The 13,008-nt window shown below is 40.5% G+C and overlaps 2 protein-coding genes across 3 annotated transcripts in view; one reads left to right on the forward strand and one right to left on the reverse strand.

The window, feature by feature from the left end:
* The window catches only part of PPHLN1 (periphilin 1), a 68,979-nt gene extending 61,023 nt beyond the window's left edge, over positions 1 to 7,956 (forward strand). For both annotated transcript variants that reach the window (XM_060244934.1, XM_060244933.1), the window contains one exon: positions 6,978 to 7,956. In XM_060244934.1, coding sequence (XP_060100917.1) covers positions 6,978 to 7,169 — 192 coding nt within the window. In that variant the 3' untranslated portion in view covers positions 7,170 to 7,956. The remainder of the gene's footprint in view (positions 1 to 6,977) is intronic.
* A 1,609-nt stretch (positions 7,957 to 9,565) lies between these two features.
* The window catches only part of PRICKLE1 (prickle planar cell polarity protein 1), an 88,978-nt gene continuing 85,535 nt past the window's right edge, over positions 9,566 to 13,008 (reverse strand). Inside the window, exons 7-8 of the mRNA XM_060244932.1 lie at positions 12,011 to 12,871; positions 9,566 to 11,398 (exon numbers count right to left, since the gene is read on the reverse strand). Coding sequence (XP_060100915.1) covers positions 10,551 to 11,398; positions 12,011 to 12,871 — 1,709 coding nt within the window. The 3' untranslated portion in view covers positions 9,566 to 10,550. The remainder of the gene's footprint in view (positions 11,399 to 12,010; positions 12,872 to 13,008) is intronic.

Here is a 13,008-nt window from a genome sequence, read left to right on the forward strand (position 1 = left end):
TCATATCACTTGGGAGAGGAGAATGATATAAACTGCTTTGACTCCCCCCCCCCCCGCACTGAAGAAAGACCGTAATTTTCCTATGTAGAGGCTGCAGGGAGGGGCAAGGCAATGGAAAGTTGAAATCAGAGGGGCAAATAAAGGGAAGGAGATAGGGTTTCCAACTCCCAGTTAGGAAATTCCTGGATATTTAAGGGATGGGACCTGGAGAGGGTGGGTTTGAAGACAGGTGGAATCTCAGACAGGTAAAATGCCATTTCCTCCTAGGAAACCACTGGAGATCACTCAGATTTACAACTGCTCTCTAGATAGCAGACATCAGCTCCCCTAGAGGTGAAGGGAAGTTAATGTCTTCACTTGGGTGGGTGGAAAGACAGCAAGGGTGACAGGCACATGCCCAGAGCCTCCTTCTAGAGCCCATTGTATTTTTCTTCACAACGGGCCTTACTCCTAGTAGATATAATAAAAGCCCAACATGGTAGCACAGCCCTCAATTTTTATTGGAAATTGTCTGTCTGTCACCACTCCCCCTTGTCATTGGGTAGCCCCTCTATGACCCACCTACTGCTGGTCCTGTCAGGCCAGAACTCCACCAGTCAGCCTCTGACATCTGAGAGAGCCAACAGTTCTCTGCTAAGAGGTTACTGATCACTACTGCCTCTCCTCAGTCCATCTTCCCCCCTCCAAACAATGCTGCCACTATTTTGCCGCTTTCAGCTAACACTCCCTGCCAAAGTTGCACTCACCCAGTACACACACACACCGCCTCTACTGTTCAGGAGGTGAGGTGTATGTATGTTTGTGTGTGTGTATACACACACACACACACACATATATATTCTATTTATAAATATGCCAGAAACTCCTCCTTACGGGGCAATATTCCACCTCTTCATTTACAGCACAGTCTGTGGTTGAATCCATTGTGAACTAATATCATGTGGCACACATACTGTATTTTTCAGTCCATAAGGCGCTCCGGACCATAGGATGCACTTTCCTCCTGGGGGGCGATCTGCTGCCTCCGCCTCCGATCCCAGCGCTTCCCCCGCGCCTGCCTGGCTCCAGCTCTGCTTCCAGCAAGCGCTGGGATCGCTCCACGCTGCCCCCACCGCAAACCCAGCACATTGCGAGCGCCCGCTGCGGAGGGGGCAGCGTGCTTCCTCCGTGCCTGTCTGCCTGGCTCCAGCTGTGATGCTTAAAGCAAGCGCCAGGATCGCTCCCTCCGCCCTCCGATCCCGGCGCCTGCTTTAAGCATCAGAGCTGGAGCCAGGCAGACAGGCATGGAGAAAGCACACTGCCCCCTCCGCAGCCGGCGCTCGCGAAGCGCTGGGTTTGCGGTGGGGGCAGCGTGGAGCGATCCCAGCGCTTGCTGGAAGCAGAGCTGGAGCCAGGCAAGCAGGCGCGGGGGAAGCACCGGGATCAGAGGCGGCGGCAGCGGATCCCCCCCCCCCCCGGAGGAAGGTACGTCCTATCGTCCCTTCGCTCCATAAAACGCACACACTTCCCCCCCACTTTTTTTGGGGGGGGGGAGTGCGTCTAGCAGTTTTCTATAGTCTGAATTATTTACCTAATGAAAAACTCCCTAAGGGTTACTAGATTTTGTGCTCTGTGATGACTGTCTTTCATAGAAATTGTCTACCAAGCAAGAAAACTGGGGAGAGCATGTATTTTGATTATCACCCTTGAAAAGGCTTTGTTAGTGTGTGAAAGCCAAATGGACAAAGAAAAAGGGGAACCAATGAAAGGCAATGTGCAAATTGAACTGAACATCATATACATGTCCATTTTTTGTAACATCATGTATCACACACGTGTTTGTTTGCATTTATCCAATAAGTTCTTTTTTTCCTGTTGTTCAAGTCTGCCACTGCTTGGCATTTTCCAGAGATGTAAAAGAAACAAAGTCCAGCCTGAAAGTTTACAATGTAAAGTTTTTAAAACTGTTTTGACACCAGTGAGATGAATAGCTTTTCTTATCGTTATGAAAATACGTTGTCAGGGAGCCTTGGTGATAACCTGACAGTAGCCAACTATTTGATTCCAGATTTATACATCTCTTCTGGTGTAGTTGAAATCGCCTGAGCATCAAATGCTGCTTCTAAATTCCTCAGCACCTCAGGATTAAATAACTAAAACAGATAAAACTTTTAGGTGTTGCCAAACACTAATTTTCAGAAATGTTACATTGCTGCATTTCTTCTAATATTTATACATTTAGTGTCCTGTTTTGTTTTCCAGGCCAAAGTTAAGGCAGTTTCTAAACAACAGGGAAAATACAGGATTTTTTTAAAAAAGCCAATACGGATCAATTTAATTTGGTGTGATATGTATGTAGAACCAGAACTTTATTACATTGCCATGTTGCAATGGTTATCTGTTTTGAACTGCATATTATATTCCTCCATCCTTGCTAAAAATGAGTCACTTTGTTTCCAAGCCAGTCTAGCAAACTCCACCCATGTTTAACCCATGCCCTCTTCAGATTATGTCTACTTGAAAACTCCTTCCTGTGTGGGCATATAAATATAAAATCAGATTAATGCATTCTAACTAAAAATACTAAGCAAGCAATTTTTGTAGATAAACTGCACCTTTCCTGTTTTTGACAGGGCATCAAATTTACTATGGAATGGGTTTAGGAAACAGATATGGGTTGGTTCAGCACTTTATAAATGCACCTTATTTCGTTCTATTGTTCTGTTGCCTTTGGTTTGCTAATTTTATTGTGTTGTTTTTAAATTGTAGGTTTTTATTGTTCAGTTCATGTTGTGATCCACCCTGAGCCCATTATGGGAAAGGGTGGAATATAAGCCTACTAAATAAATAAGTAAACTTATTGAAGGGTGTACCCTTCCTCTAATTAGAAGTAGATTACTCCCTAGTTAGTATTAAAGTATTTGGAAATGCTTTGGGTAAAGCTGTTTGTACTTTTTAGTTTTTTGGAATTAAGTAAAAGCAGGTACATTTTTGCCAAGAAAACAATTCACAACAGAATTATTCTTGAAGCAGTACAGGAAAACTGAGTCTGTGGCACAATTGTTTTCTAAGACCATGCATTGATATTTTTGAGTTTGCTTTTCTGCCTTGAGACTGTGTGCTTTCACTTCTCATTTGTTTTTAGAGTTGCACTATTTTTAGTGCATTTTGGATGTGGCTGAATTCACCCAACTATTTTTACCGTACTAGCAAAAAAGCTGTTATCATTTTAAATTGTTTTAAGTACAGAAAAACAATAATGGAATCTTGAAACAGAAAATAATCAAAGAACAGCATCTTTGCTTCTAGCTGCTTGCCTGGAAAATAGCTGCTTACTGCTGATTTGTTGTTATACAAGATCAGCATTTCAGTCTCAGGTAGTTGGATTTGTGGAATTGATCCTCCAGTGATGGAGGTGAGGAGGGTATAGTTTATTGATTCCCCCTTAATCAGGCTCGGACTTACCCCTCCTGAGCTGAAGTGATGTAGAGGAGCCAGTAGTGATGCCAGAGACAGCCACAGCTAGCCGGGACCACCCAACATCTGCCTGGAACAGGACAATGCATGCTGCACCTACATGACCCCACCACCCACCTGAGGATAGCAGATCACATATTGGGGCCCCACACTGCTGGCCCCAAGGCTGGCTGGTGGAGACCAAGAGGAGAGGGCTGGAGAAGCAGGCAGCAGGCATCCGAGTGAACCAGGCCCCAACCCAGGGAAGCTGCTGTGAGGCAGGGAAGCAGTCTGGGTGGTCCATTAATGCTGGCTGGAGGCTCGGTGGGGAGGGAGAAGCAGCAAACAGCTGCCCCAATGAGTGAGTGTGATCTAGTTACTTAAAGGGCCAACATCATGGGGAAGGTGGAGGGAAAGACAGACAGGGGCATGAACCACACAGGGAGGGAGAGGGGAGCACAGCTGTATAACAGGGGTGACAGACACTGAGGCTGGGGAGGAAGAATGGTCTGGAGACTCTTGGTGCATTCCAAAGAGAGAGAGAGAGAGAGACACGGCTCCAGCCACAAGTGTTGGCGGAGGTGAAGTAATCCCACAGCCTGTATTCTGAGGTCTCAGCCACTGCTCATGGCCTCATCCCACATGGTAGACAGGGAGCCTATCCAATGAGGACAACATCCTTTTCATAGAAAGATCCCCTCCTTTTGTCTCCAGTACTATCCCTGAGGGTCCTAAACCCCAGGAGTAGATTTTGACAGGGTTCAGTAAACCTCAGAAGGAAGGGGGAGGCAGGAAAGTCCTGCTCTACCAGCTTCACTTTATTGGCAGTGCTTTGGATCCAGCCCAGATTATTTAACATTATAGCAGCTCTTTCATAGGGGCTCAAATGTGTTCCATGATGGCTACTGGGTATTGTTTGAATATATTATTACTCTGTTGCTTTATTGTCTTTTATGGAAAATAGAGTATTAGTTTTGAATACAAGTATTCTCTACAACTCTTCCAGACAAGTGAGAGTTTTAGGGCTATGTTTCTATATATCTGTATAGATATATACCAACACCCCTCTTTCCAGAATTGTGAATTGAATCAACTGGAATGCTGAAGGCAGAGTTATTTTGTAAAGGCATTCTAATTCTAGTTTTCCCTTCATTGAAGATTTGTCACATTTAGTAATTCCAAGGGCTGTTTACTATTTGAACTCAGTATAGCTTCTCAAGTAGCATTCTGTCCTTGTACAAAACTGCCTTTATGATTTATGAATTATATGTGATGTATATGCTGCTGCTTCTGTAAACGATATGGAAATTGTGGCTGACACTCTGCTTCTTTTGGATCATTGGGGGACTTTTTCTAAAAGTTTTTAAAATGAATAATTGACATACTTATATTGATATGCCAGTTACTGATTTAAAAAAAGAAAACATTTTAAAAGTGTGGGGGGGGAGGGAAGAATGGCCACAGTAGGGACTGAGGGGGTGGGAAATGGCTGCCATGTGGGTGGGATCAGAAAAATCCAGACTTCCTCACCCACTTGACAGCCAGAGTTAGCCTGTTATACCTGTTTTTCCTGTATGAACAAAGATGTCAGTGTGTGTAATGGGAAGATTATACACATTGAAATCTTTGCCCATACAGAGAAGATGCCCTGACCGGGATACCCCAGACGAGTCCAATCTCATCAGATATCGGCATCTGAACAGATGTAGCCATGGTTAGCACTTGGATGGGAAGCCACCAAGAAAATCTAGAGTTGCTATTTCAGAGGTAGGCAACCTCTTGCCTTGAAAACCCAGTGGGGGGTCGTCATAAGTTAGCTGCAACTTGATGACAAAAAAAAATCTATTTGTTGAATTAGTAGGACAGCATTTGATATTATCTCTTGGTTATAATATGTGTTTGGTTTTGGTTGAATTGTAACATTTAGCAAGATGTGTTTAATGATAATGGTGGTGTGGTTGTAAGTTATGATATATGAACTAATGTTTGGAATGTATTCTCATCGTTGTTTCTCTTGGAACTAAGTCTTACAATCTTAAATATTTAGCATCTGTTTCAAATACTTTCTTGTGCTGTGCTGTATATTTGTTTTTAACATGTACCTTTTCCTATTAACTACTGTGGTTGAACAGTCACTAGTTACAAATGATTGTTTTTCTAAAAGGGCTTGTATTATCAATTAGCCATTTTTCTTAACTTTCAAAAACCATTTGTGTTCTTCATTTCAGTACTACAGAGTTCATAGAAGAGGAAATGGTAAAAAGAATGGTTGTTAGATGAAGTTAGTGACAGAAATTTCCCCATGTTTACTTGTAGTGATTTGCAGTTGAGCAGTACAGTCCTATGCATGCTTACAAGGGAATGAACATTATTAAATAAAGTGAAATATACTACTTATTAAACAGCTAGCACAAGTTCTATACAAGTCTAGGCTATCTCCATCAACAGATGTGTGCTGCTAAGTATGTCCCTGAGCGTTCTTGCCTTGGAATATTTATTTATTTGTTTGTTTATACCTGACTTTTCTTCTCAGTGAGGAGTCAGAGCGGCTCATATTTTCACCTCCTGTTTTTCCTTTGTAGCAGCCCTGCTGAGTGTGTGTGGCCAGGGCACAGTGGAATTTGAACTGGTGTCTCCCATACCCTGTTCCAACGATCTAATTGCTATGCAAAGTGGCTCTTGCAGCTGTAATGCACTTAAATAGCTATGTTGCATTTTCAGATCACAGGAAGGGTTCTTGCTTGTTCTCTTAATATCTTCAGTACCTAAATTAAAACAGATGTTAGAGTTCTCATACTACCTTCTGAAATACCAAAGCACATTAGTTTTAAAGTCTTTGTTTATACTTGGATGAAGTGGTTTTAATGGGATGTGGCTTGTTGAGAGGCATTTAAGCATTTTATATTGTCTTTTTTTATTGTGAGTTGGACTTGAAACACTGTTATAACTTATGCTTGATCTTAGGATACATTCTATTCAATTTGCATTAGTAATTTATGTATTTATGAAATAAAAATCACATTTGCCTCTATTCTAGTTAAAATATAAATGTGTTAGATGGCAGGGAGAAGACCTGAAAGGGGACAAGAAAGTATGCTGTCCCCGCAGAACAACTCTAGTCGTATTCTCCCAACTGTAGGAACATGAGTGAGGACTGACAGCTACAAATCCTAGCCTCTCTATTTTTAAGAAGTTGTGTGTGTGAGTCAGTTTGGTGTAGTGGTTAAGTGTGTGGACTTTAATATGGGAGAACCGGATTTGATTCCCCACTTCTCCACATACTGCTCTCTCAGGAGCAGTTCTCAAAAGGGCTCTCTCACCCCCACCTATCTCACAGGGTGTCTGTTGAAGGGAGGGAGATTGTAAACTGCTCTGAGACTCTGAGTGAAGGGCAGGGTATAAATCCAATATCTTCCTAAAAGCCCACAGGTTGGTTAGATATGTTACAGTAGCCTTTAAATCTGTTACAATTCAATCTGGAATAGTTATTAAGCATACAAAATAAAATAGTATTTCATGAACTTTTAAATGTGTTTTTCTAGGTCTACAGACAAGATTGTGAAACATTTGGCGTTGTAGTGAAGATGCTGATTGATAAAGACCCTTCTTTAGAAAAACCCATCCAGTTTTCCTTGAGGCAAAACTTGCATGAGATCGGTGAGAGGTGTATTGATGAACTTAAACACTTCATTGCAGATTATGATTCTGCCAGTCAAGAATTTGAAGAACAGTAAAATCAAGTCTGGATTGTTAATATTATGTAAATACTACTTGTTTAAAAGTAACAAATGTTCATGACTTCACATCAACATCTGTACATCCTACAGCAGAATTTTCCCTTTGGTCAATGTTAATAAATCCTGAACATATTTATGTAATAATCCCTTTGCCAACGTGCAACCAATTCATTATTCACTTGTATCTCAGTTCCGAGTAAAAACCTTATTTCTGAATTTGAAATAAATAGGGGTGAGTGGGTGCTATAAGTTGATTTTTGCACATGGAACAAGATTTCCTTCTGTAGCTCCTGCCCCTTTCCCCCAGCTAAAGGACCTTCAGGAATGCAGTAGGATGTATTATAGAAGGGCTACATGTAAGTGGAATCTGTGAAAAATAGGATCCTCTGTTGGAAGCAAATGTGCCTTTTTTGACCAAGAAGCCCTTTGGTTCCATCCCATCATATTTAAGCAGTATTGAATCTGTAACTTTGATATGGCATTCCTTTTGAACATGCTTTAAGTGTCATTCCCCAATTACTGAAACAGTGTAATGACTAAATAGTCCTGGTGAGAGAGAATGACAGTTCAGTAACTTTTACTACTACTGTCTGCAGGAAGTAATTGTGCAAGTTTATTATATGTATATTTTACTTGTAGATGTCTTAAGTAGAATAGTTTTTCAAGTTGTGTTGTAACTTTGAGTAAACAATTGTTGGAAGATTCTCAATATAGCTTTATTTTAGAGTTACTGCTTTTTGTAATTGAAATAGCCTATAATTAAAAAAAAAAACTCCCAAAACAATCTTAACAGTACTTGTATTTCCTTGATCCAGATCTTGTAGAGGTAATTAACTACATTTGGATCTAAAGTTTAGAAAATGAAATGTAATTTATAGAACTGATCACTGCCACTTTTGGCTGGGGTGGGGGGGGTTGGGTTGTAGGAAGGAAGCTCATTAAGATCTGTTTCATAATTTGCATTTTGCTACAAGAGACAATTTCTTGGATCCAACGCAGCACTGTTAACCTGCCTTGATGTAAAGCAGTGGAAGACAATGCATACGGTGTCCATTGGCTTCTCATGCAAGTATTTGTATAAACAAATATTTTAAAAATAGTTATGGTTTAAAAAAACTAAGAAATTTTTTTAACTCTAGTGTGTTTGTAAGTACCAGTTAGGGAAGTTACCACAGACCAATCATAGATACAGTTTCACTGTACGTACATGCAGTTTTCCTGAAGTGATCATGTGTGGGCAGCAGATCAGCTACTACAGCATACTGAGTAAGACTGTGCTTTGGTCATCTCTGCTGTAAGACATGAGTATAACACTGACCTGAAAGGTCGCTGTAAGGATTATAGCAACATAATGTGTGGTGAAGTACTTTGATTAGTCTATAGTGCTGAAACAGAACATTTCTCTTTGGTGTCTTAACATGTTAGAGCAGGAGTCCTCAGAGTTGTGCCTATCAGTGCTCACCAAGTTTTTATAGAAAGTGGGTGGGGAGCCTTTGCCCTGCAAGGATTCTGTTTGGTTGTGCACATTTTTTAAAAAACATTGCTGTGGCAGCAGTTTTGTGACTGCGCCCACTTGGGTCACCTGCACCCACACTGTGTCAGAATTTCAAATGTGACCACAGGCTAAAAACAGTTAAGGCTCCAGTGTGTAACTAGACCTACTCCTATACATATGGAAGAACTGCAGTGGCTTGTAGGTACATGAACTATGGAGACTCCTTAAACTTGCACGCTTTAGCCCTGTGATAATTAAACATTTATCACCATAGTGAACCATAACTTCCTTTCATGCAAGCTGGCAGTAAGGAAAGGTGTACAATTCAGACATAAACAGGGTGGTTTGACATAAAAAACAACTAATGTATAAATGTAAGGGGGTGATTTTTGCCATATTGGTCCTTTGGTCAATGTTTCTACATGCCATATTTAATAACTTGAGTCTAAGGAGATAAGGCAGGATAGAAGTGTTTAAAATAAATACATATGCAAGAGCACACAGGATTCTAAATAGAAAAAACTTCAACAGATTGCATGAAATGTTTAAGCTGCCTCTAAAGCCTGCAAACAACTAACTGGTTTCCAATCACTGTGAAGCGAGGCAGAACTGGAATTTTAAAAAATACCAGCTTCACCTATATACCAAGTGAGGCCTTAAAGAACCTTCTCCATGATGGTGTGCTGAACAAGTCTCCGGCATTTTAGGAAAAGGACTGAAATGAAATTTTGAGTACAGTATTGCATTTTATATAACGCTATGACACAGTTATTGCAGTACTCAAATATTCTTTATGTATTGCCTACTATAGAGAAACAGTGACCTTAGATTGTGTCTGGTTTTAGTGGATTTATATATTCCATATTGGTGTAAGGTTTTTTACATTTTTACAATATAGTTTTCTTGATCCATAAATAATGCCTTTAATGTTTAAAAAGACCACAGCTTAAACAATATTTACATAGCTCTAACATGCATACAGAGCTTTAGTGTCAGAAAAATTAAACATTTTGCTAATATAAACTTATGGACATTTAACAAACCCTGACTGACAAGCCAATGTTAAACTCTTCAAATAAAACTAATTTTGAATTTTAACAAGTGTCTTGCAATTCAGGGATATAAAAATAGTCTGTTAAAATTTAACTTTACAATATGTACATTATTTGCACTGTTAAGTTATGAATACAGATTCAGTTATGAAACGCTTTATAAATATCAATTGCTGTTCCTACTATATTGGAAACCTGCAATGTTTCAGATATACAGGAATCTCAGACCTGATTTCACAATAAGCCAGCTGATTTTCTGTATAAGCCAGCTCACTGACTTAATGCAATTAAGTTACACATTACATTTTATATAAAAAGTTGTCAGAATGAGGATAATTCTATCCTCAGAAAATGAAATTGGCATCCGTTATTGATTTGTATTGAAACACAATTCTTGTATAGCATCAGAACTGGGCTAGATCAAGACAGTTGGTGAGTCACTGAGTGGAGGGGTGGTGGTAATAATACTGGTCAGACATCCTTTTTGTTGTTTGACTTAAACGTGCAACTGAAAAAACAGATGAGGTCTTAACAACATTGCATTTCCCCTGGGTTTTAGCATAATCCAGCCCCAAAAAGCTACTTAGAACACAATTTCTGTGTTTATTGGTATAGCCTCAAAAGAGTGTATATCTAAGCAGTATTATAACCTGTTTCAATTTGCTCTTATATTATTGCAGCCCTCCTGTTGTTATTCAGCACCTTGACTGAAGATATGGGGGGGAGGGGTGGACTGTGTGCCTCTGTAGTTTCACGAAAAGTAATTTAAGCTATTTATCTACATAACATTTAAAACAGTGTAGGCACATAGATCATAGTTACTGGTAAAATTTAAGAAATTATGCAGTTTTTGCCTTTATGTGGTTTTCGCTTTTTGAGTTTTGTTGCTCTTTGTCCAAATGGAGAACTGGGAAGTTCAGCAGTTGGACTTGAAAGGTCATCTGTATAATAGGGATACCTCCCTGATCGGGGCTGGGGAATGGGCTGTCCTAAAAAGTAACCTTCCTCTTCTGAATCAGATGATGATGATGATGTTGAACACCAAGAGCCTTCCTCATCACCAAAGAATCCAAAAAACTGGTCTTGATGGTTCCCCACTGCATAGTCTGAAGAAATATGGCTGTACTGGCTATATGGGTTTGGAGTGTATGCTCTAATAGCATAAGGACTTTTATTATGAATGAATTTATCATAATCCTGAGGGGAATGAAAATTAAGTCTTTCCTTTGGCAAGGGTTTTCTTTCTGCAGCCAAGTGAAGTGCATTATCAGACCTAGACTTTCTGCTCTTCCTGCGCCGATGTTGTTGTCTAGTTTCAAGGTCTTCAAACTGATAAACTCGCCGTCGAGTCCTTTCACTCATGGGAGGCTGACGAATTTCATAGTTCTCATAGTTTCCATTATCAATAACATCATCTGAAAACTTAACCTGCTGCGGTCTAGTCTGTGATTTGGACCTTCTGAGAACTGGCATATGTATTGGCTTTTCATCTGGCAGTGCCTTGCCTTGACATAATTCGGAACTTATACTTTTTAGAGACTCTGTACTCCTGTGAAGCATTGAGGAATTCAGGGTTCCCATGTTACTCATTTTCTCACAGTCGTCTACCTCCAGCTCTTGATATGTTTGCAAAGAATACAAAGATGGTCTTGCTATGACTTCTCCATCTACAGAAGCACCTAAGGGGAAAATGTTAGGAAATAAAATTAATGTGGTTTTTTCTCCCATCCTTCACGTTTGAAGTGCTAACAGTCAAGTGCTGAAGAAATAGACAATATTCTTTTTAAAATTGTAGCTGAAGTAGAAATTCAAGTTCCAATTACAGAGAAGAGTGAAGTATAGGACATTGACGGATCAATCAACTATTGCCAAGTAACGATCCCTTACAAGTACTGGAAAAAACTTCCACTCTGCTTTCACATTTCTATAATTAGGTCCACAGTATCAATAACCAGTCCCTTTACCACCATGTATTTGAGAGATTTGCTAAAACAAAAGACAACATTATGCACAGTAATGTGCTCCTACGAGTTTCCCGACTTGCTTGTATTCCCTGCTATTCTGCTCAAATGATCTACTTTAAAAATGCATTTCTGGCCACTGCTGATAGATACTTTGGTAATCCTCAAATATTCCCTTGCCCTTGAGTGGGAATATTCACCAGCACACTGAATGCAACAGGAATCAAGCATAATTTCATTCTCTTTAATAGTCTCCACAGAATAAACTCAATAGCTTATCTATTAGCATTAAAACTAGGTGTAGTTCCAAATGAATCCTTGTCATCATACCTGTAATATTGGAGAGAGCCAGTGAATCCATTGAATCTCTAACACACTGCTCCTGTTTCAGGTCTGATAAACGTTCTAGTGAATTGTCATACCATTGCTGTTCACCACATTTATACACAGCTGCACTGCGTTCTATGTTCAGCTCTTGGATTTTCCTGCTGTTGGCAGGGCCTGGATGGCTCCCATAAGCAGAGTCCCCTAAGCCATCTTGGGACTGAGCCCAGTACATATCTGACTGGTATTTCTTACTTGCTAGGCTTTGGCTATTTTTCTTCAACTCAGATCTTCCTTTAACCATGCTTTCAGGAACCCACTGTTCATTTACTCTAACACTGACTTCCGCTGGCTGCTGTAAGAGACCTTTATCACCAAACTTTAGGAGCAGCTGAGTCATATAGTCTTCATGTTCAGCCCATTCTTCAGGATCATCTGGAATTTCTTGCTCCCCCCTTCCTTTCCAGAGGTCTTCATCAGCAAAGCCCATTCCTTGCCTTGGAAGGCTTAAGTCGTCCATTTTCCTTGAAAGGGTATCATCTGCTGTGCTTGATAGGCCAGGGAATTTGTAATTCAGAGCTGGGGACAGGAGAAGGGACTGTCTGCACTGATCTGCTGACCGACTGCTTTTCCCCATGCGAACACTCCTCCTGGAGTCCTTGGAGCGGGCAGACTGGAAAGCAGAGTCAGAAGAGTCAGAGGCATGAACATCTTCTCCCAGACTGCATGACTTGGAACAATAAATCTGTCCTTGCTTGGGAAGGAAAGGAGAGCCAAGTAGGGAAACTTTGCAGTGAGCACATGAAAAGCAAGTTTCTGTGGCATGCCAGTGCTGTCCATCATAAGTCATCTGAGCATGATCAACCCCTGTTAAGAAGAGAGCGACAATTACTTCTTGTGTAAGTTTGATTGGTACACATTCCCCTGGATTTCTTTAAGCATTATTATGCTGATGCCAGAAGTACAGAACCTGGACTTATTTATTTCACTTAAAACATTTATAT

Source organism: Heteronotia binoei, chromosome 8 (genome assembly GCF_032191835.1).
Source record: "Heteronotia binoei isolate CCM8104 ecotype False Entrance Well chromosome 8, APGP_CSIRO_Hbin_v1, whole genome shotgun sequence".
Classification (NCBI taxonomy): domain Eukaryota; kingdom Metazoa; phylum Chordata; class Lepidosauria; order Squamata; family Gekkonidae; genus Heteronotia; species Heteronotia binoei.